The 25,128-nt window shown below is 42.9% G+C and overlaps 1 protein-coding gene across 4 annotated transcripts in view; it reads left to right on the top strand.

Annotated features, from left to right (window-relative positions):
* Positions 1 to 25,128, top strand: part of NR6A1 (nuclear receptor subfamily 6 group A member 1) — a 118,435-nt gene that overhangs the window by 15,235 nt on the left and 78,072 nt on the right. For all 4 annotated transcript variants that reach the window (XR_007245895.1, XM_048512574.1, XM_048512573.1 and 1 more), the window contains exons 2-3: positions 14,902 to 14,943; positions 18,780 to 18,836. Coding sequence is in view for 3 of the 4 variants with exons in the window: in XM_048512574.1 (XP_048368531.1) it covers positions 14,902 to 14,943; positions 18,780 to 18,836 (99 nt within the window). In the remaining variant the exon portion in view is untranslated. The remainder of the gene's footprint in view (positions 1 to 14,901; positions 14,944 to 18,779; positions 18,837 to 25,128) is intronic.

Below are 25,128 nucleotides of genomic sequence, written 5' to 3'. Positions count from 1 at the left end.
CGGAGGTCAGTTTTCAATTGAGTGCTCTGGCCTTGTAAAGAAGAAAGATCTTAATGATAGCCCTGAGTGATGACTTAATAAGGACTTCCACACTGTGGGTGTGTGAGAAGTGCTCTGAAGCGTTTCAACACTTGGTAGCCAGGCTTGCATGAAAACCAGGTTTTTAAATCTTTTTTTAAAAAAAACAAACTAAAATCATGACTGTGGTTTAAGAGGCAGAAAAAATCCTGTCACACTTAATGGGGAGAAGGGATAAGAAAAGGTGGATTCTGGAGTGTAAAATACTTGCCATATGACAATGAGGTAGTCAGGAATAAATGCCTCCAAGCTCATTAGAGTACCCAAGACTGTAAGGAAAACCCAATCTTCCAGCTTTAGGATTGATCTTAAAATCAGGCAAGGACAGCCCATTTTAGGCAAGGACAGCCCATTTTCAACTCTCAGCAACACGTTCTCCTCTCCGGTGAGTCAAGATTTGTGCAGGTTAGAATTTATGGTCACAAGTGGGATAGAGATGTGGCACCAGGCATAATATTACAGTGTTCTGTATACAACAGCAACAACAGTTTACTGCCCTTGTCCTTGGTAACAGAGTATGATGCAGTTTTTAAGAAAGGTAAACTTAAGACCTACCCTTTGAAGGAATTCCTCCAAAATCTGGCTAAGCGTGATTTTGTTGCAGCCTTCAAAATTCCGCTAATCTTGTTTCTGTAATCCCCCCCCCCCCAATGCAAAATTCCCCCAGGGATTATTTCATGTGTATGATTAACAAGTTGTGCTTCTGCCTTGAAAGCCTCTGGGGGTGAAAGGTTAAAGATGCAGTATCTTTGTTGTCCTACACTGAGCTTCCTGTAGCCTGAGACCAGGCTAATGAATACAGAGCTCAAGGCATTTTAATGACTCACCAGCGTTAGGGATTGATGTCTTGACTCTTTTTCAGATGTTTGGTGGGAAGCTGCTTATCCTCTTGAAATAGGTATCGGGTAGTTAAAGATGAAACAGTGGAAGACGCAGATATTTCAAGAAATGGAATTGCCTTGGTTTCTTTCCCCAGTAAACATTTGTCCTTTCAGGCCTGATCAACGGTGAATTAAAACATTTTGCCACACAAGGTGGGAACCATTGATGCTTGGGCTTCCAGAAGTGCAGATGCAAAACAGATAGTATTGCTCAGTCTCCAGAGATTCATACACATACATGGGGGCTGCGGGGGTGTGTGTGTGTGTCTTCTACACTACTGATAGTAGTTTTTTGTAGGTGCATTTATTGCCCTTTTGCTTTGATAGGCAGCTGCACCTTTGGGCACAAGTTTCTTTGCAGTCTTTTTGGGGTAAATGTGCACAGACAGGTGATGCATGCTCTGTTCACAGTGACTGCATTGCCTTAGGGAACAGCACAGAGCTTGTTATGATGTAACTTTCTGCTTATATAAGAAGTGCTTTTAGCAAGCCTGTTTACAGAGACAAAGGATTCCTTGGCTTTGCTTCACCCACCACTGCAGCTGCTTTTTTGGAATATGAACTTGTATACAGTTTTTGATTAGAATGTTCCCCTGAGGAAACTTGTGAAGATAACTCATCTCAATGCATTTTTTTGTATTATTTATTCATGAGTATGGGTGCACACAACAAAAATTGGCATTTTTTGAAGTTGTGTATATTAGACCCCAAAATGTTTGAGATTCTTAAAAAAAATCATGAATCACCATACCGGTATGGGTTTTTTCCTGGCTTTTTCAGGAATCCCCTCAAAATTCGGCTCTATTATACTCTTTGGAGGATCTTTTTGGGGCTCTTGTGGGAGGGGATAGAGGCATCAGATATGCAACATAGCTGCTGGTGACTCTTCTTAGAAGAGCTGCTGAGTTTGGTAAAGATTGAATCAGGGATTTAAATTTTATTGGCGCTCTCATGGAGGATGGGGCCAAAAAAATGGACTTCCTGACCCTATCTTTACCAAACGTAAAGGTTCTTCTAAGAAGAGTCACCAGCAGCTTTGCTGCCTCTTTGGCAAATTTGGTGCCTCTACCTTAAATGAGCCCCAGAAACATTTCTCTTAAACTATAATGGAAAGGGAGAGATGTAAGCTTTCAAGTGCTCGGTGTGCCAGGTGCTTTTTCCCCTTTAAGAAGGAGTTTCTAGTGCAGTAGTTGGTGATTGCAAAATGATCCCAGAAAAAAGCCATTTTCCCCGGCTTTTTTGGAATCTGGATTACTAGCTACAGTTTCAAAAGTGATTTTTTTCCAGTTCAGCAGCTTGACTGAATGGACACACCTATTCATGAGATTGTATGCCTGTTTCTGTTGCAGGTTTAAGGCAGCGATCTGTGGTAAGGCTCCTTCTGCACAGCAAATGTATCATGGGTTGCAGTCTGGATAAAGGAACCCATTTTCCTGTTTTTGCGTTCATATGCATCTGTGCAGGCAGTGATGGGAGCCCACGGAAACCATCCAGGTTGATGTTGTGCCTTCGCATGGAGATGCATCTATTTTTTTTAATTACTTCCCACCCATGCATAGCTATGCAGGTATGCACACATGAATCCCTACAGCCATGCTGATGTCTCATGTTATGACCATCTGCACCTATGTAGCTACGCAGATGTGAGCTGCAAAAAAATTTTTTTAAAGGAAAAGGGAGGCGAATAAAGTGTGTCCTGCCCACCCAGATTTTTGAAAAGACTTGCTAGTCTTTTCAACCCATAAAAGTTGTAGCTTCAATAAATCTAAGTGGCAGCAGACCTCCATTCTGTTTTTCCCTGGAGAAGGGGTGCTCCTTCTTAAAGGTAGCTTCCCTACCACAAGGTGACTAAGTAACTCTTCTTTTTTTCAGCCACATGTTTTCTGCTGGGCTAGTAATTTTTCTTTCTTGTGTATGTACCGTATGTTAAGTGCTATCAAGTTGTTTCCAACTCATGGCAACCCTATGTATCAGTGTCTTTAAAAATGTCCTATCATTATCAAACTTGTTCAGGCCTTGTAGACTTTGGGCTGTAGCTTGCTTTATAAAGTCAAACCACCTCATGTTGAGTCTTCTTCTTTTCCTGCTGCCTTCAACCTTTCCTAGCATTATTTTATTTTACAGTGACTCTTGTCTTCTCATACTGTGACCAAAGTATGATAGCCTCAGTTTAGTCATTTTTGCTTCTGGGGACAGTTTTGGCTTGATTAGTACAGAGTACAGGGTTTGCATCAAAACAATCAGATTCTATGACACACCCATTGCCTTTGACATTAGCCATAACTTTTTATGATCCACATAGTCAAAAGCTTTGCTGTAATCTATAAAACACATGCTGGTTTTCTTCTATAATTCTCTCATATGTTCCAGCAACCAACATAAATTTGCAATATGATCTCTAGTGCCTATTTCTAATTTGAATCTAGTTTGAACGTCAGGCACTTCTTGTACCATATATGGAACAGTCTTTGTTGTAAGGTTTTCAGGATCACTTTACTCTCATGAGAAAGTAATACAATGGTCTGAGAGTTGCTGCAATCTTTGATATCTCCTTTTTGGAGAATTTGAACATAAATTGACCATTTCCAGTCTGTGGGCGACTGTTTTTTTCCCCATATTTGTTGTCATATTCTTTTCAAGATTTGAATGATTTGGTTGGATGGAATAGCTCCACTGATATCCCATCTGTTCCTGGTGATTTGTTTTCTCCCAATTCCTCTCAGTGCAGCTTTCAGTTCACTTTCTAAAACTGTAGGTTCTTCTTCAGAACATTCTTCTTGGAAGGAATCTGTCATCCTTTTATCTCTTCTGTATAGTTCTTCAGTGCACTGTCCCTCTTTTCCTTTATTTTGTCCTGTTTAGTCAATATATTTCCATGTTGATTGTTTAGCATGCCTAACCGTGCTTTAAATTTCCCTTTGCTTTCTGAAACCTTGTGGAACAGATCTCTTGTTCGTTTTTATTGTTCTCTTCTATTTCTTTACACTGGTTATTATAATAGTGGTTTTTGTTTCTGCATGTCAGTTGGAACGCTACATTTAGACTTTTTGTTTCTTTTGGCTACAGGAATAGTCTTTGTGCATTCTTCCCTGATAATATGGCTAGTTTCAGTCCATACTTCTTCTGATATTCACTTGAATGTAGTAATCCAAATCTGTTCTTTACCAGGTTTGTAAATTCTTCAGGAATATTGCTTAGATTGTATTTTGGCACTATGAATGTGTTATGATGTTTTTCTTCAGTTCTAGTCTAATTTTTGATAATAAAAATTAAAGTCTGTGCCACAGTCAACTCCTGATCTTATTTTAGCAGACAGAATAGAGCTTCTGCTCTGTTTCCTACCTTTGCCTTCTAACCACCTATGATTATCAGGACATGTTATTTAGGTGTGTAATTATTTTCTTCCTGAACACTTGCAATTTTTTCCTCATCAGCATCTGCAGTTGGGCATAAACTTGAATTATGGTGATGCTGATAGACTGTCCCTGAAGACTGATTTATATTATTTAGTTTATATTATTCCTTTTGCATCCATTCACAGCAGTAACGGAATGTCCTTTTAGCTTTAGTCCAGTCATGTCATTAACAATAGTACTGCAAGTATGTCTCATCCACTCTTCCCCAGTGGCTGATTGAGTGTTATCTGACCTGGGGTACCATCTTATATCACTATATCTTTTTTCATTTTGGATTGTCTCATCATAGGGTTTTCCGGTAAGGATTGGTCAGAAGTAGTTTCCCATTGCAGTACTAACCAGGGTTAGCTATAGTGACTCTGCTGTTGTCTGTGAAAGATCCTCCACCAGTGTCACCTTAAGCTACTGCTGCTGCCCCCTAGCTAGGTTTTAAGGATTCCTCTGCCCCTATCACCATTGTAGCTATCTGTTCTCTTCTGCTGATGTGACCATTGATCTCCAAAGGGGATGGATGCATCTTAATCTGGTGTCTCAGCTGTGTCTTGAGTGACTCTGCTAAGAGTCCAGTCTCTTGACCGAGTCTAGCCCACTTACAGTATTGCTTCCAGCTTCACTGATATACACAAACCCCCTCACCACGTTAAAGTGTGTGTCCAAAATGGGGAAGGTTTTCTCTGAAACTTCCAATAACTGGTGCCTTGTAAAACTGTCTAAATAGCTCCAGGGGATTTGTATGTGGTGTTGATCAAGGACAGCAGAAGTTGACAAAAAACATCAAATTCCCAGGGACCAGTCTTGTCCTCAGAGCTGAGACCAGCCACTTCTGAGCACCTTGTTGGTGAACTCCTGGGGCTTTCCCTGTTTTGAATTAACGCTGCTTTGCTTTTCAAGCCCCTCAGGTACTTTATGTGCCTAATCTAGTGTTTCACTTAATATTTTTATTCAGCCTTTTTCAAGGTCAAATGTGTGTTTTTGCAATGTGTTAAATGTCCTTCAACCTGCCTGTTCTAGTGGTCTTACAGATTTGCAGTGCCCACATACTACGGCTGCTTTGTTGCCATTTTAGAGCCTCTTTCTTTTTCACTGTCTGATCCCATCTAGTCTGGAGTCATACAGTGAATAAGATGAAGTTATGATGCCCTGTAACATTGAAGTTTCATTAGCCTCACTTGGACTGTGCAACGGAGAGAACAGCAACAGATTCTGTCTGCAGTGGTGATTTCACTGACTGGTACTGCACGGCCCATGTCTCTCTGATCCTGCTCCAGTCATGTGTTATGGCCAAATAGTGTCCTAAAGTGTGATTTCTGCAAACTGCACAAACACTGCATAGTTCCGCAACACTGATTGTTTTGCACAATTGCCCTTATTCAACTGCTCCGCCCTCCCCCTTTTGAGATTTTCTGGGATGTCTATGCACATGTAGGCATCAGGATGGACCCTACAATTTTGATACTTTCATGCAAGGAGGCTTCTGGAATCCCCCAGCTCCAGTTGGTTGGACTTGTATTTATTTATTTATTTATTTATTTATTTAGTTTTATTTATTTCTTCGACTTTTATACCGCCCACCCCCCAATCATTAGGGCTAGAAACAGGAAATGAAAGCTGAACTTGACCAGAAACTAAATTCTGTGCTTAGTGCTTCACAGTGGTGTACTGCTAATGGAGACATGGGGTATCCCATGTCCCCAGGTGCACGCTGCTTCATCACAGGCGCCCGGAGCCCCCCCATGACAAAATGGTGTGTGCCCGAGCTGCATTCTGCAGCACCCCGCACCCCTCCTGGCCTCCCTGCAGGCCAGTTTTTGTTTTCCCCAGGCCAGGGCAGTGGGGTTCAATGGCGGGCAGCTCAAGAGCTGGCCTCCAGCAGTGGGGCCCATCCAAGCTGCCCCCGAGCCCTGCCCTCCTCCGACTTCCCTGCTGACTCCCGTAAGTGGGGAGTCGGGGGAGGGGGCAGCCATGTCCCTGGGCACCATTTAGGCCTGGTACACCACTGGTGCCTCATTACAGTGTGGTGGTGTAGATAGTATTAAAAGGTTGACCGGAGAGATGTAGACTGAAACCTTCAAATTGATCTTGACCTATTCTACAGAATGGTAGCAAGGGTAAAATAGAAGGGAAGGAACCTTAGGTCTTTGGAGGAAAGACAGGGTAAACCTACGATAATCTACTTGTTCTGTACCTAAGCAGAGTGGATTCTGATCTGGTTGTTTTTCCTGTATGAGTGGGGGTATAGTATCCTGTACTTGGACCCTTTGGAGTATAGCTCTTTAATTGATTAACTTCAGTTGCTCATGAGTTAACCTTTAGAGATAAATGTAGTATGTTCTTAAATTTTAATCTTCAGCCTACTGGAGTTGTGCATTCAGGATGAAAAGCCAGATATTGAATGTTGTTTATGAGTATTGTTGCTGCTTGGGCAACCTGAGAATAAAAAGTTGATCATCCTGATCAGATCTGCTTGGTCACAGGGTGGTTTTTCCTTGTCTATCATTAGTTAAAGCCACATTTGATCCACAGTGGAAGAAATGTGGGTTCATGAACCAGTCAACGGTTTGTCTAAGTGCACATTGTATTTGGGAAGGATGAGTTTTGGCCAGTTCAGATGTTATTGTTCTCAGGATTTCATCTTAATTTTTGGAAGAGCAACTCCTTATGAGTTTTGGAGGGCTGCTTCCGCCTTTGGAATGAACGCTGAGGAACTGTTTAAAATTCCGATCTTTTCTTCATTCATATTTTTAGGGTTTGACTGCTGCAGCAGCAGAGCCCTCTGTCTTTGAGTTTCTGAGTCACACTAGTACACACATGCCAAGTTTTCCAGTTGCTGTGAAGCCTCACAGGAGCCATTGGTTTTCTATAGCCTTATTAGGCTTCTCTTGAGAGGATCCAAGGAGTTTGCATGAAGATCTCGGAGGGCTTTTCCATATGACTTTTTCCCGCTGTCATTTTTGGCCATATACTGCTTCAGCTTATTTCCTGACTTCCGCATGCATTTTTGAGCCTTCAGCTGGTCCTTTGGTTTCTCCTCCCTTCCTGCCCCGTTTCTTTGCACTGCTTTGAGACCACTTCCCCCCCTGTTTTTCTGGAAGCTGATGTTGAGTGGCTTTTTCCTTATGGGTAATTCTTAAATTGGGGTTTCTTTGTCCTGGTCAGTCCTACCCACATCCAGCCCATTTTTTGCCAATCGGACTGTTATCATCTTCAAACCACTCCCCTTCCCTTGAAGACAAGTGGTTTTATTTTTTTTTTAAGGCACTAAAACATCAATATGTCAATGTGTCATTGGAATAATAGTTTAGGTAGGTGCTCTGAACTTTCAGGTTTCATTTTTTTTAAAAAAGCAAATCTCTAGCACCATCTTTCATAGAGATATACCCTTTTCTATCCAAGGGGAAAGTGGCTAGATACTTCCTTTAAAAAAAAAAAAAGAAAGGTGAGAATTCAGAGAACTAGCTTAAATTATTGTTACAAATGTTTATTGATAGTATAGTGCTTTTTTAAAAAAACCCATAATACCAACATATTGATTGGAGGAGCATGCACAAAACATTTTTTTAAAAAGGAGAGTGCGATCATGCACCAATGGTATTGCAACCATGATTACACTGAAAGTGGTTTCAGTGATTACACTGAAAGTGGTGAAAAGCTGTCTCACTTGAAATCCCTAATACAGACACTAAGTTACTCAATGATGTAAAAAGTGTACAGTCAGTGTTTCAGAGTAGATTCTCTGGTCTTGTATTGTTTAGCAAATAGCTTCTCGAAAACATAGTATCACCAGAACACAATACAGTGCAATATCATCATCAATTTATTGAAAGCCATAGGCCATTACAGTATTACAATATTGTTACATTACAACTTCTGAGCCAACTTGTTATTCCAACAGGTAAGAAAAAAAAGAAAAAAAATTCACTAAAAATCCATCATTGAACACTAAATCTTTCACTTTCCCCCCCTACAATATGTCTGAATTGTATTCCCACCTAACTTAAACCAGTTTAGGTTTGATCATTTGCTTTATTACATTGTTGGAGCGAATCTTTGTAGCTGCCAAGGCGAATAGGCCAACCCTATAGGATATATAGGGATCCAAATCCGCAAGGAGAAGGTATAATTTGTCTGAGTCATAATATACCTGGGACAGGGATATAAAACTATTCAAAAACTTAGCCCTAGGCTCTGCGTACAGGGGGCAGTTCAGAACATAATGAGGTAAATCCTCTACTTCCTGTTTGCAGATACAAATTCGTTGTTCAGCTGGTATTTTGGCATATCTGCCTTCTAAATAATTTGTTGGCATTGTTTGAAATCGCAATGCTGTCATAGCGTTCCTTATCTTAAACTGAGTAATGCCAGCAAGATAGGGGCTCTGTGATGTTCCTTTTTAAGGTGACTATACCAGGGAGCAAACTTGGAATGTAAAATTATATCTCTGTCCATACAGTTATCCCCTTTGAATATCCAGTCCCGAAGGTGTGATTTAAAATTGGTAGAAGAGAATAAATGATCTGGAACAGAATAACTGAGCAATATATTATTTAGGAGGTATTATGTAATTCCGAGGCCTTAAGTAGTATCTGCAAACTTTGATTCCCAAACGAAGTTGGTTTTAGTGAACTCTTTTTAACGTATTTCAAGATTGCCAATTCAGCTCGAGCTTTAATAGAAGGCAAACCGAGTTCTGCCCTGAGGAGGGCCGCTGGCGTTCCTTTGGGAAGTAGCAGAATTCGTTTAAGGAAGAAGTTTTGAATAGTTCTATTTTATGTAGGACTTGTACATTCCATCCCCAAATCTCTATAGCATAGAGTAGCATAGGTATAACTTTAATTTTAAAATTTTTTAGGGCTGGATCAACTAAATGACCTCCTTTTGTATGATAAAATCTCACTATTGCCCCAACAGATTTTTGAGCAGCTGCTTTGACCACTGCTAAATGGGCATTCCAATTTAGTGAAGGACTGAATGTAACTCCTAAATATTTAAAATTATTGCATTGCTCTATAGGAATATTATGGATGTTCCAACTGTATTTTCTTGGTCTTTTCTTGAACACAATTACCTTAGTTTTGGAATAGTTTATGGAGAGGGCCTCCTCTCTGCAATACTCACCCAAACCATATAGGAGTCTCCTTAAACCATTCCTTGTAAGTGAAACTAGGACCATATCATCTGCGTATAGCAGAATTGAAATTTTCTGTTTTCCTAGCGAGGGGGCAACAAATTCATGGCCGGTCAGTTTGGGAATTATGTCATTAATATAAAGGTTGAATAAGGTGGGGGCAAGTAAACAGCCCTGCTTGACTCCTTTCCCTCCTCTAAACCCATCTGTTAGAGAGCCTGATGTATTTACTCTGACTTTGATCCATGTGTCCTCGTGCAGCTCTCTAATAAGGAAAAGTAAACGTTTATCCATATTTGTGTTCAGCAGTTTCCACCAGAGTCTTTCTCTACATACTGAGTCAAAAGCAGAGGCCAAATCAACAAATGCCGTATATAAGGCTTTCGTTGGGCCTCTTATGGCTGAATGAGCTAGTTGGTATAATACAAGGCAGTGATCAACTGTAGCTTGTCCCTTCCTAAATCCTGCCTGTTGTGGATGTATTATGTGATTTTCAATTTCCCAATCTTCTAATTTTCCAAGGAGATATTTGCCATATATTTTAGAGGCCGTGTTCAATAGGCTTATTGGGCGATAGTTCTTTGGGTCATTTTTGTCTCCTTTTTTTATGTATAGGGACAATTATGCTGGTTTTCCATCCACTAGGGAAATTGCCAGTATTGTTAATCTGGGTGAAAAGTTTGGCAAGAATTGGTACCCACCAGGATGGAAATGTTTTGAACACATCATTCGGAATCAGATCTTCACCGGGAGCTTTCCCGGTTTTAATAGAACTGATCAAGTTCTCTATTTCTTTCTCCCTTACACTGAAGGCCAATTTGGAGATAGAGCATGGAGTCATCAAAAGCACCCTTTCTTGTTAAGTCTGGGGAGTAACTTAGGGATCAAGGAGGAATCGAAAATTTGGGAGAAATGCTTAAACCAAATGTCACCAGGTATCTGTGCATTTAAAACTGTGCAGCATGAACCCATCCCAGATGAGACCAATGCCCAAAAATGGGCTTCGTTTTTCTCGGTCACGGCTTGGGCCAGTGCTTCCCATTGGCATCTAGAATATGCTTTTTTCTTCTGCCTAATTAAAGCTTTATACTGTGATCTTAGTATGAGTATTTGGGAATTTCTGTCTGTATCCTTACCGAGGCATTAAAGAGTTTTAAGTTATTATTTAATGTCCTCTTTAGTGCTCTGCACTCCTGGTCAAACCAGCCCTTGTGGGCAGGCTTATATTGTATTGGAGCATTAGAGAAAACAAGTATCGGTTTGAGGCCATTAATTATCTCATCATATTCTTCCATCACACTTAGCTCTGAGTTTATTATATTCAGCCTTTTAGACTCCAAGGCCTCACTGCTTAACACCATGGCTACTTCAGACATGAGCTGTTCGGACCATTTTAGATCTCACGGGTACAAGGAAATGCATTTTCTTTGGTCTCATGGTTTAGAGTTAGCAATTTATTTATTTTTATTAAGACCAACTATTAGTTTCATGGGAAATGGTCACTCTCTATTCGATCCAGCACTGCAAACTCCTGTACTTGAGGTATTAAATCCAGGTGATACTGCTATATAATCAATGGTGCTTTGCAGAGATAGATGACAACAAGAAAGGTGAAGCCACCACCTGGCCGTATCAAACTTTGTACCATGCAAAATATTTAAGCTATACAAGGAAAACAACTCCACAAGTTCAAGCCCTGCTTTGTTTATAATTTGATCTTGGGCACAACGATCTAAGAGAAGAGCATTATCAGCTACTTGTGCATCAATTCCCGAGCTCGGTTTGGGTTGCCCTGGACCTATCCTAGCATTAAAATCTCCACAAATAAATATCTTCGCTGTTGGATATAAGGAAGTTGCATTTTCCAGAGCCTGTGATAGTTGTTCCCATATTTTCCCATTTTTCCTATACTTGGAATTCACAGGCGGGATATAAATGTTAAAACACAACCAAATTCCAAAATGCTGACCCTTCAATTGAATGACCTGTATATAATTGTCATTAAAGCTCTCCAGGGAACATATTTCAATCCTTAAATCAACCGATATTAAGGCAGCAAGACCCCCACTTCCCCTTCCCTTTGACGCAGATTTAATTGCTGGGATAGTGATAGCTTTGTAACCCTGGAGTTCCAAGCTGGCTGATTCATGGACCCAAGTTTCCTGTAGGAATATCAAATCAAATTCTTTCAAAAATAATAACAATTCAGAATCATGTATCTTATTAAACCATCCATGCAAATTCCATGATAATAATTTTAGTTGTCATAGAGAGTTCGAGATTCTGTCCAGATCTTTGTTAGAGTCCAGGAAAATGCAGCCATTCCTGATCTGCGATGTATAATCAATGTTATTTAAGTTTTGTGGGTGTATGTCCTCCAGCCCATGAGCAAATTTCCTCTGTTGTTGATTTGGATTTTCCTGATCTCTTGACACTCTTAAGATTTTACTTTTACACTTGTTTTGATTGGAGTCATGTACGTGAATTTGCTTATGGCTTACCAAGTTAGTTTCCGCAGTGATGAAGCTGTTGTCTGAGTGCCAAGTGGATCCTTGAGGTCCATTAATATCTCTGTTATATGTCCTAATCTGTCAACAAAAGCGGATTGGTCTGGGCTAGGCAGGGCCGCAAAAGAGGTGAACAATTTACTGTCCGGTTTCACTTGTTGTAGAGGTATATGCAAGTCAAGTTTCTCCCCTCTCCTGTAACCCAGGTAAATCAGGATACTTTTAAATCTTCCAATTCCTGTGCCCATGTTTTGCCCTCCTTTTCCATAGTTGGATTTTCGGACAGAACCCTAGAAGAACGCAGATCTAACTCATAGTCCATCAGTAGTTCCTTATGTGGTACCGGGTTCTGTACATATGAAGAGACGGTATCTGTACAGAGGGCTAAGGAATGTCCATTAACCAAGCCTAAGGAATGTATTTCACACCTTTTGGTCCTGTTTTTTGAGGATGAATTAATCAAGGCCTTTACTGTCTCTGATGGACTTTTTTTTTGGTGGCAGATGATTGGTGGAGACTTGGTCACTGCCTACCAGGAGGCTCCCCTTGAGAATATCCAGTCTCTCAATGATTTTTGCTTGGTCTTTCTCCTCCAGAAGGGCAAACGACTCTTTAAGGTTGTCTTCCAGGATTTTGTCTCCAAGCCATGTAGTATCTCTTTCTATCTCCATATCATGGGATATATCAAGTTGTATTAGTGGTTGATCCTGTTCAATTGTACTCGGGTCCGATACACAAGTCATAGGTGTCTTTCTAATATTTCTTGTAAATTGAGCAAACAGTGGTGTTATAGTCAAATTTCTAAAAACACGTGTTATAAAAGAAATTCCTTTACATTATAAAGGCTGCTGAATTCTTTAAGATAAGCTTTGGAACAGTTACTGAGTCAAAAGTAAGAATAATTCTTTGGGGCCCTTGTGCATTAAAAGAGTTGTTTAGCTGTTCAACATACACCAAGTCTATGCGGTTGGGCCTCCTATTCAATATTACACTGATGTGACGTTTTGCGAGCTTAAGAGTATTCCAAAAAGGACGCTGCCCATGATAGTTATAAACAGACAGGCATAATTTATCCTGGTCCAACACCAGTTGCTGCAGGCCTATTCTTGTCCCCTCGTGGATGGTGGTCAGATTTCTACCTTGTGCAGCTTGTTTCATTACCCGCTGTTGATTTATGTTGCAGGGGAGAAGATATTCCTGACCTGTCTCTTTATTTGGGCTCCCATTTATTGTTTGACTATTGAGGAAGCTGTTGATCTGGTCCAATTTAATGCTGATGTTTTTAAGTTCCTTGTAGATACTTTCCACTGTCATTGCAGTGAGTTTGGTGAAAACAAACAATTCTGGGTTGTTATAACCATCTTTATTGACATCCTTGCTGGTCGATGATGTATCAGCCTCAGCCAAATTCCCAGCGATAAAATTGGATCCTGCAGATGTTTCTCTATCAATATCTGTTGCTTGAGAAAAGTTCTCCTGGTCAAGGGGCTCCACTAATGCAAGTGGTGAGAAACGGTTGGTAACAGGAACTGTAAACTCAAGTTGTAATGTCTCTCGTTTCTCTGAAGAGACTTTTGGAGGAAAGTAATCCATAATTTTGAGTTGTTTGGAAACAGGCGGAGACCCAGACTCCTCTATATCACGTTGTCTTTTTTTTGTAGCCATCTGGACCTCTATATCACCAATCAAGTGCCCTCAGTAATATATCTAACTCTTTGGGGCTTTTTAGTGTATCTCCAACCCCATTATATTCGAGAGTATAACAGGCACGTTAGATCTTCTGGTATTGTAAATCACAGGAGTCACAAAAGTCTCAGAAGTAAAAAGGCATTATTTCCTAGCCGACAGAGTTTTAAGGGAGACCTCCAATGATCGAGATTGTGTTAATTGTCAAATATATTGTCTCCTCTAAGCAACCAGCACGTCTCTTTGTATAAAAGTTTTAGTGCCTGCAAAAGCTGTTTGCAAAGTAAACACTCAGACTGCTGTCTTTCCAAGGTCAGTTCGTACCTTATTATCTGCAGTCCTTTCAAAGCAGTAAGGAAAAAAAAAACATTGAAGAAGACGCCTGATAGAAAAACTGCCCGGTTCTTCTTTAGTCATTAAAAATTTATCCCATTCAATTAAGAAAAAAGACCTGCCTAATAAGGCGTGCTTATAGTAATAAAAGCTTATCTTATATCAAAAAAGACTTATCTTAAAAGATACAATTAAAAGGAGCTTGGCAGCGGGCGTCTTTTTCACTCGGAGACCGGAACCGGAACCCAGTGCAATATCTGTACAATGATGAATCTTTCAACTTTCTAGACCGTGACACATATATAGGTCAACAATAAACCACAGAGCAGGTTGGCATCTGGATAAATGACTGACCTCATTAATGCTTCGAAGGCTCGTGGTGAATACTCAACTCTCCCAAGACTCTTCCAAACAGAGTTTGTCTCAAGCCTCAGCGAGGGACATAACCATGTATAACCATCCTGGACTTCGGTCTGCTGTTGTTTCTCTGATGCAGAAACTTTTTGTATGTGGTTATGTCTCTCTTTGAGTTGGGACAAACTAAAAGTATTTCTCTTACTGGAAGAGTCTAGAACAGCACTTATTGACTCCAGGGAGTATGTCACTGTAAGACATGGAAGATTGCCGGTGTTTCCATAGAGAGTCTGTAGGGTGAGGTGAAGGACCTGCAGGGCTCGGGTGCCCTGCTTGGGCTGAAGTAGGGGGAACGGCAGGAAGTGAGCCTCACTATAGTTCCAGTCCAGACAAAATCCTGTATGATGTGTAATGTGATTACATAGCAGAGACAACCTGTGTCTTAAAGTAACAGCTGTAAGGGCAATGTCCATTTTAAAAACCTACTAATGATCGTGTGTGTGGTTGTTTTTTTTTTAAAGGATTCTGCCGAGAGTCATCAGCTGAGCATGATCCACCTTCTGGTAAGTGTTGCAGTGTTTTTCTTCCCTGTCCCAACTGTTCATTTAAAAATATTCATTTAGCATTTTTATTCCTGCCATTCATCCAAGGGGACTAAAGTAATTTACAGCCAGAGCCGTCCACCAGTAAATCAGGCTGAGAGAGACCCAGAGACATGCTGTGCCGTGAACATCGTTGAGGATTTGAGCCTGTATCTCCCTGGCTTTTGTGAGATACTCTGTTCCCTGTTTTCACAGAGCTGCTTGGGAACGCACATTTTAACGGTCAGCTTATGCAGGAGTGATTTAAATAATTCTGCTCTCTTTGGTTCCAAAGAATCCATCCAGTTGCTTCCCCGCTTTGCTCTGAAGGTGGAATGCTGCCATTTAAAATATTTTGTTTCCTTTGTTAAAAGCTGCCTGTTTGTCTCTGCCTTGCTGATACAATATCAGGACCATACGAGCACCTTGTGTTGGCTTCCTTAGCCAGATCACTGGTTTAGGTTGTCTTTGGCTTAAAAATATACATGGGAGAACATAAGTGAGTACAGCATCTTGCACTGCTATGTTTAGTAACAGCTGTACATCAGAGTGTTGCTGCATCTGGGGCCTTCAAAGTCAACTGCTCTGTCACAGGTTCAGGCTAAGTTCATTTCTGTTAGAAGGACCTCTAGCTACCCCTTCGATTAGCATAAGCAGGGACAAGGCCAGTCAAAGGTCAGGAGAAGTTCAAGCCAGGGCAACCTTTTCCTCCCCTGCAGTGTCTCCAAATAGCCCCAATCCTGCAGTGCTGGCCAAACTTTTCTTCTCCATCGTGTTTACTATATAGTTGTAAAACTCAAAGGCCGAGGCCAGGCATGACCCAAGGGGAAGCTGGAAATGGAGCTCTGAAGAAGAATAGGTAGCATTGTTACTTAAAACAGGAGAAATAATTGATTTATGTTATGGTGCCCAATTAGGCTGTAAAGTAGGAAACTCTTAAAGAAACCCCCGTGGCTTCACGGCCACTTTTGGCTCAGCAAAGAGGAGGCACCCCAATAAAGGTCATCAGCTCTGCGAGCTAAATTATTAATTCCTTTCATGCCACTCAGGCCTTGTAAATAGTACATAATACAAGAAAACAATTGACACTGTGCACTTACAGGCCGGAGAAGAGGTCAAAGGGGAAGAAGCTCGGCTGGCAACAGCTGGTCTTAGAGTTCAGCGGACTTTTGTTCTTCTCTTTTACAGCAGACCTGTTTCCAGAATTTTTTGCAGACTCTAAAATCTTTTACTTTTTGCATCCAAGGACTTGGGAGGATAGCTGGACTGTATTGTGTTGTTGGATAACTTGTTTGTTGGCACTGCACAGTATTCAGGCTCCTTGTCAACAGTTTTATTTAAAGCATGGCTAGGAGGAAAGCTGTGTGTTTGTCTGGATGTTGCATCTGCCGCTGCCATAAGAAAAAAATGCATGTTTTAAAAGTTTCACGTAGGGCCAATTTGGCTCTTGCTTGAACATGGCCTGGGAAATGTGAGCCTCTCTGTTCTCTTATAAGGAAGGGAGTTTATACAGCATTGGAATGATTCTTGCTAAATTATTCCAGATGCTTGCAGGTGTATGTTACAGTTCCAAGCGGCTTGTTCTTTTGACGGATCAGTTCGGTTCATTTTGCTTTCTGGCAGAAACTGTTCCTACCATCTGGCAGCATCCTCAGGCAGCTGACCCTTTTCTGCCAAACAGCAGCAGGTAACTTCTGCATGACCATCTGTTGACTGCTTGCTGGGGCTTATTGGAAAGCCAGCATTGAAACTTCAATTAAAATTTGGGCTTGTGTGCTTGGGCACTCCCTGAAAATGAAGTGCTGTCGCTAGAACAGCTGTTTATTTGGAATCTCAGAGCATCTTTAATCTCTGAGTAAGCTGCCTTGAGCCAAGAGGAAAGGCAGGGTATAAATATTTAAATAAACGTCAGTGGTTTAGGTGGCCTGTGTATGTGTCAACATAGGATACGTAGCTGAGAGAGAGAGACTGAGAGAGATCTAAGAGTACGTCAAATTTGGAGCTACTTTTCAGATTTTTGCCTGTATTGGGTTGGCTTCATATGAATTCATAAGAGCCTTTTCTAAGTTATATGGTTTACAGGATTACCATAAAGAAGAGGAGACCAGAGGTCGAAGATCATTGCTGTAACCTGCCTGTGGGCTTATTGCTAGGAGGAACAGCTACTTAGCTAGTCACTGGCAGAGGCTTCCTGGAATCCAGCTGCCAAAGCTGGATTCCTCAATATAATTTAGCGATAACCCCCAGGAGTGTTCTGGTCCTCATAGTTTACTCCTAGCTCGGGGCAACAATTAAAAAAATCTTAAGATGAGGGTGCCTCTCCTGCCACACTTTTCTCTCCAGCATATTCATGGAAAAGTTGACAGTTGCACCTTTTTGCCTTATACATCTTAGGTTTGTTTGATCAACTGCTTTGTTGTAATAGTTCTGGAATTAGGCCTCTGTTTTAAAAAAGAAAGCTGTTTGCAGACTGTATTGTCGAAGGCTTTCATAACCGGACTGTGTGGGTTTTCCAGGCTGTGTGGCTGTGGTCTGGTAGATCTTGTTCCTAACGTTTCGCCTGCATCTGTGGCCGGCAGCAGAGAACTGCAAAGAGTGCAGTGCAGTTGCCTGACCCTCCTTCTTTCACAAATTCTATTTGGCTTATCTCAGGACTATCCGGGAAGGCCAAGGCCATTAAAACAGGATTCTTTCTCGTATGGCAAGCCATTCTCCTGCATGTTAGGGCAAGTGATAGGTTGCTGTAAAAAGGGAAGTTGCTTTCGGCACAGCTGTGTTCTCCTGTTCTTCTGTTCATTGAAATTAGTTCTTCCTTCTGGAAGAGGCCTGCAGAGGCCTGTGTATTGATTACCAATTATGTGACTGGCAAAATCTAGAGTTGAGGGATACTGTACAAATTTTAACACGTGGGTATTTGCATGAGATTGCTCTGTATTTTCTATCCGCTGAAGCAAAGTCTTTCTGTCAGGCCTGAAACAGCGATCATATGGACCACGAAGGAGTATAAAAATTACAAAATTAGCAGAATATAAATCTTTAGTGAGATGTTGGTGCTAAAACAAGAGGAAAATGTTGCAAATAACTTTAAAACAATTTTAAAGGAATGTTAAGGGAAACTTTTACTAGAATATTGCCAAAATCTGCCCAGCATGAGAACTTCTTATTGGCAGCATAAGAGCCAGACTATCCTTTTGGGGTTTGGCTGAGCTAAGCCAGCTAGAAAGCACATTTGATTTTCTGATAGGTATTTTTTTTACCTGCTGTAAAGCTTTGTAAAGGGGAGTAGACTGGCAGATTCAATGTTTGTATATTATGGAAAGTTGCTGTGACATGTGAAAATGGAGATGAGAAGATGGTGAACTCATAGATGAGAGTCCTTGTCAATTTCCTTGTGCTGGGCAGAAAGTATTTTGAGAGAGGCTGAAATCTGTTCTTTAGAACAGCAGTCGCTACCTTGTGGTGACTATCCCAGAAATTTAACAGAGTTGTTTCAGAATTTGGGATAATATTTTAAAAATGTTTAAAACGTTTTAAAAAGTCAGGAGACAGAATATGTGCACCTTTGTTTAGGCATGTGATCTTTCAGTGAACAGGACAGAAGACGCTTCAGTATATGACACCTAGAAAGGCTGTAGCAAATAAAATTAGTATTCGTAATGAAGCTTGCAAGCCTTTAAGAGTCCTTCTGAGAATTTCTGGAGGCACTCTAGATTCTTTGAGAAACTGTTTTAGGTTTACAAAGTATGGATTTGGCTAGTAATATTAAGTGCAAGGGATTGCTGAGCCTCGTAAAACTCTTCTCTTCCTTTTCCTTCTAGCTACAGATGTTGAACAGATGAACGTTTCTTCTCCTGTGCTTCCTTTGAATTCTGGCAGTAAGTATCCCTTTTCTGTTGTCTGGGAGAATCAACCTGTCTGTGTGCATCTGTGCTTTTTGAATGCTGCAGAAATCAAATGCAACTTGCACAGGGATACAGCAAGAAAGATCATTTCTCAATGCTGTGTAAAACGTTTGTGGGTGGATCCTTCCCACAACTCTTAGATGTGGGGGTATAGTAGTGCTCTAATTGTTTACATTTTAAAATTCTGATTTAACAGGGAATCTAAAGTCTCCCTCTAGTGGCAACCCAAGTATCAAAAGATTTTACAGTAGCAGGCCACTAGGTGGCAGGCAGTCTTGTCAGAAAGTGCACTGGGCTACGGAAAGGCTAAAGGACAAATTCAAAAGATTCTGTTATCTTTGTCTGCTTGGGCAAGTTACAAGGCTTTTCAGGCTTGGTGGAACATAATAGCCTCTGAAATGGTATTATTTGTTCAGTGTATATTTGTGCCTCACTATAATATGTCCCTGGATGGCATATCTTGATGAGGCTTGAACACACACTGAGCATGGTTAGAGGTGTCTGGTTTCTTCTCTCCTCTGAAAACAGAGGAGAGCAGAAGAAGAAATGGATGGAAACTCTGTAAAAGTATGAATTGTGTGAGATCATTTTCACTCAAAACCCACCCAGATAAATAGATTGACAGGAAGGGACATTTTATGAGTGTTATTTTAATTTTTATTTATTTTATTGGATTTGATATCCTGTCCTATCCCAGCCCAAGGCCAGGCTCAGGGCGGCTAAAAATTAAACATCTCATACGATACAGAATCAGTGTTTTGCAATAAATAATTCTGTATAATCCATTAAAACTATCACATCCAGACAGCACCTGTCAGATTTACTAGATTCCGACTAGCCTTTCTTTATTCCTTGTTTTGTATATTTAATCGTACGTTTGTGCACATGTTGTTATTGCTACTTACAAGTAAAATTACTTCACTCCAATGGGAGGTATTTGCTTTTGAAGCTTGTTTCAGCCTGATTGGTGCATACGATCTCTTGTTCAACTGGTGGTTGTGTACCTTCCCCTTTTGCTCATTATGGTGGTAGACGTACTTAAAACAACATATCCAATTCCTAACTCCTACTTGCTTGCAACAGTGAACTTCCAAACAGCTCTTGAAATGATTTCTCATCCTTGATGAGAAGCTGATCAAGGAAAAGTTGTATATAGATGAGACTTTCGAAGACTTTCCAAACTTCCTTTGCATTGTATTGTCGAAGGCTTTCACGGCCGGAATCACTTGGGTGCTGTGTGGTTTCCGGGCTGTATGGCCGTGTTCTAGCAGCATTCTCTCCTGATGTTTCACCTGCATCTGTGGCTGGCATCTTCAGAGGATCTGATGTTGGGAAAGCAAGTGGAGTATATATCTGTTGGAGTTCCTTTGCATTTCTTCTTCTCCTGGAGGCGACCTCGGCCATCCTGATAGGGTGATTTCCCAATCCATACTCAGGGAGGCAGGACTAATTTCGTTGTCACTTCCTGTGTGGGATTGGGGATCCATCTTGCCCCAGTTCATTTCCTGCCTAAGCAGGGAGAGCAGGGCTTAGACTTAGCTCCAAGCTTACTTTGAATTTTTCCTTCCTTTCTTTGTCCTTTCATCGTTCATCTTGTGGGTAATACCTAGTGTGTGTGCTATCTCCTTCCCCTCCCCTCTTGTGTCCAACTATTTGACACTATCTCTTTCCCGCCAAAAGGGCCGCCTTAAAATAGCCGCCACTCGTTCCTTCTCTCCCCCCCCCCTCTGGAGACATTTGGTAAAATGGCCGTGGAGTGAACTAGGGCAGCCACCCGAGCAGGGTTGCAGACGCCCCAATCCATCGACACCCCATTGGAGGCCTTGGCGGCAGCGGCGGCAACCGCAGCGCCAGGCTGCACGTACGGCAAAAAATCTGCGAAGAAGGGGAAGAAGGCGGGCCGTGGAGTGAACTAGGGCAGCCACCCGAGCAGGGTTGCGGACGCCCCAATCCATCGACACCCCATCGGAGGCCTTGGCGGCGGCGGCGGCAACCGCAGCGCCAGGCTGCACGCACGGCAAAAAAGCTGCGAAGAAAGGGAAGAAGGCGGGCCCAACGCAGAGAGCTAAAAGACAGAAGCGCTCGGAAGCCTCAGCCGCGCCTCCAGAGGGCGGAAGCACCAGCGCCCCTCTCAGGGTTGTGGAAGGTGCAACTCCGCAGCCCTCCCAACAGCCCCAGTCCGGAGACGACGGGACCAGCGGCGGCTTTAGCCCTACTCGGGCTGTTGCACCCAGCCTCGCAGCATCGGAGGAAAACTCTGATGCAGACGACGCATCAACATCAAGACAATATCTGGAAACGGGGGAGGGAAGCACCACTCCTAGCACAACCCTTGCCCTTACTGACATGTCCTCCTGGGCAACAGCCTCCCCGGCTGAATTAATGAAGCTATTCAGAAAAACCATAAGTGAGGAGATGGATAGTTGTGATAAGGAGAAACAGCGCAGCACGGGCAGACACAGATCACACCATAGAAAACACAGGAGGAGACCAAGGTCCAGTTCCTCCTCCAGATCCAAGAGCCCATGCCCACCCACCCCTTCTTATAGGGACCCCTTGAACATTCCGGGGGAGGAGGAGGAGGGGTCCAGTGAGGGGGAGCTGGGAGATTCAGCCGACCATTTCTCTGAGGGGGAGGATGCTCCCATTGAGACCAGTGAGCAATGCAAAAGATTCTTCAAACAGGAGAACTTGGCACTGATGATGGCTAAAACTATTGCTGCCCTGGAACTTCAGGACACAGCTGATGCTGAGGACCCCCTTACGGCTTCTGCACCCCAAAATAACAGTTAAGGGGTGCCCCAAAGGGAAAAAAGACATCTTCCCTCAGACGGATGACACTCCTCAGGCCTTTCCACTACCAGAGTACTTCGAGAGAAGAATGAAACGGGAGTGGCTTAATCTGGAAGCCAGCAGAAACAGTCCTAACTTTCTCAAAAAATTATACGTGCTTCCGGAGCACATCCATGCCATGATCCAGACCTCACTGGTTGACGCTCCAGTAGTGGCCCTACAGTCAGGCGGTTTAGTAACCAAGGACCCATCAGACAGAAGGGCCGGTGTGTTTCTTAAGAGAATCCATGACCACCTAGCATTAACAATCAGAGCCCTAGCACCCTCCTCCACCATGGCAAGAGCTGCCATAGTCTGGGCACGTAGAATCCTGGCCATCATTACCCCCGAATTCCAGGGGATTAGAGAAGGGGTTGAGAGAATGCTCATGGCTGTTTCATATTGGGCTGATTCCACCTTTGACGCACTGATGCTGGTTTCACGCAGCCTAGGCCTGGGAGTTGTAGTTCGCAGACAGGCATGGCTACATCAGTGGCAGGCCGATTTTCACTCCAAGCAGGTGGTTGCCACCTACGATTACCATGGATCACGTTTGTTCGGCAAAGAGTCCTGGTGGAGTCCAAGGGTAATAAAAAAACCATGCCCAGATATGTTAGAGCAGATCAGGGATCCTCCACATTCAAAACATACACCACATTTAGGTTCCAACGCACATTGGCCAGGCCCCCTAAGGATGGCAGACGATGGCCGAATCAGAGCTTCTTCCGCAAACACAATTATAATTACAATAACTACAATAACAACTCCAACAACTCTTCCTTTCGTTCTTCCAACTACCATCAGTCTGTCAGAGGAGGTAAGAACTTCCAACCTGACCGGAACAACAAATCCTGACCAACCATCCATGCCGGTTGGCGGCCGTCTATAGTCCTTTCAACATCACTGGACAGGCGACCACGTCGACCGATGGACGAGAGAGGTAGTCACAACAGGCTATCTCATAGAGTTCTACCGCATTCCCAGACCCCATTTTCGACAGTTTCCAGTCCACTCCAACCTTGTCAAGAAACTCAGAACCCAGGAGGCCATCCAACATCTTCTCAACATTCAGGCATCGAACCTGTATCTCCTTCAGAATGTTTCTGCGGGGTCTACTCCCACTTCTTTACTGTTCCAAAACGGAACGGCGAATGGCGGGCCATCTTGAACCTCAAGTACGTAAACAAGCACATACGTCTGCGTCGGTTCAAAATGGAGACCCTTTGGTCCATCGTGGAGAACATTCGACCAGGAGACCACATGACATCTCTGGACTTGACCGAGGCCTACCTACATGTACCAATCAACCCGCGCCACAGAGCCTTCCTCAGATTCGCGGTGGGATATCAACAGTACCAGTACAAAGCACTTCCGTTCAGGCTGGCCATGGCTCCCAGGGTGTTCACCAAGATCTCCTTGGCCCCTCTAACTGCCCTCAGACAATGGGGAATCCACGTCCATCCATATCTGGACGACATACTCGTGAGGTTGGCGTCCAATAGTCAGAATGCACTGACCTTTCGTCCGTAATCGCAACCCTGAAACAACATGGATTCTTGATCAATTTTCAGAAAAGCTCACTGACACCGACCACACGCATGCAACACCTGGGAGCAGTGATCGATACCATTCACAACTCTCTGTTCATCCCCCACGACAAAATCACCAAGATCCGGAGAATGGTGGTCATGTTCCTTGCAGCACAAAGAGCCTCCATCCTACAGCTGGCCAGATTGATGGGACTATTCATTTCAGTCATCGACATGCTGCAATGGGGGAGACTCCACGCAAGGTCATTACAGAGGTTCCTGAGACCCTACCAGCACCAGATCATGCAGAAACAGGACAGGTCCGTCAGACTTCCCATTCATCTCAAAAACAGCCTGATCTGGTGGTCCCAGAACAAAAACCTGACAACAGGCAAGGTTTTCCTGCATGACAACCGAATCCAAGTCTTCACAGTTGCCAGCCCGAAGGGATGGGGAGCATCCTGTCAAGGACACCTAGCCCAGGGAACCTAGGGTTTCCCAGATCCTCCAATTTCTGCAAGAAGGACTTGACAGGGGCTTGAGAAGTTCGACCTTAAGACGACAGGTGGCCGCTCTGACCACGGTTTGGCCATGACTTCAAGGAACACCTGCGTCAAGGCATCCAGACATTCTAAGATTCCTTAAGGGAGCCAAACAAACGCAGGCACCAATAGTACACAGATTCCCTTCATGGAAACTCAATATTGTCTTAAATGCACTTACAAACCCCCCATTTGAACCTATCCAGACAATTGACCTCAAATGGCTTCGTATGAAACTTCTACTCCTAGTTGCCCTCACATCGGCTAGAAGAGTTTCAGAGCTACGTGCACTATCCATAAACTCCCAACTGTGTGTCTTTTCAAAGACAGAGTGGTCAAAGACAGAGTGGTGATGCGCTTGGACCCCACATTCATCCCAAAGATCAGATCCTTGTTCCACTTAAAACAAGAAGTCATCCTTCCTACATTCTTCCCATCACCTTCTCACCCCAAGGAGGTCCTATGGCACAAGTTGGATGTTCAGAGGGCTCTTAAAGCATACATCATAAGAACTGAGGCCATCAGACAAACAGAAAGCCTTTTCATCAATGTGTCCATGCCCAACATAGGTGCCATCATGTCATGTGCCGCTATAAGTAGCACCATCAGATCGTGCATCATAGACGCCTATAGGGCAACCAATCTCCCGATCCCTCCTGGGATCACAGCTCATTCGACCAGAAGTGCTGCCACTAATGTGGCCTTTCGTCGTCAGATACTAGTAGAAGACATATGCAAAGCAGCCACATGGTCTTCCCTGACTTCATTCATTAAACACTACAGACTTCACACCATGGCTGCAAATGAAGTTGCCTTTGGGCAGCGAGTCCTAGAACACATTTTTGGGGACTAATATACCCACCCAACACGGGACACTGCTCGGGGAGGTCCCAATCAGGATGCCCGAGGTCGCCTCCAGGAGAACAGTCCATTGGTAGACTTACCCTGAAGGGGCCTTCTCCTGGACTTTGACGAGGGCATCCTGGCCCACTCTGGAGCTTTTCACAGAGAATTGAGCGACAAACGTTCACATACAGGATGAGCTAACCTGACACTCTAGAACAAGAGTACATGTTTCACTCTTATGTTCGTACCTGTTACTGTTACTCCATGTTATAGTTGTTGCTTCCTGTTTACTTACCTGGTTGTAGTTTCTCTTTTTCTCTTACTGCTGTGTTAGTCAAGTACTGGGGCAAGATGGATCCCCAATCCCACACAGGAAGTGACAACAAAATTAGTCCTGCCTCCCTGAGTATGGATTGGGAAATCACCCAATCAGGATGCTCCGTCCAGGAGAAGGCGCCTTCAGGGTAAGTCTACCAATGGACCGTTTTTCAAGTAAATCTAATTTATTTTGTAACA

The sequence above is a fragment of the Sphaerodactylus townsendi genome, linkage group LG12 (assembly GCF_021028975.2).
Source record: "Sphaerodactylus townsendi isolate TG3544 linkage group LG12, MPM_Stown_v2.3, whole genome shotgun sequence".
NCBI classification, from domain to species: domain Eukaryota; kingdom Metazoa; phylum Chordata; class Lepidosauria; order Squamata; family Sphaerodactylidae; genus Sphaerodactylus; species Sphaerodactylus townsendi.
This window is presented reverse-complemented; position numbering and strand designations above follow the sequence as displayed.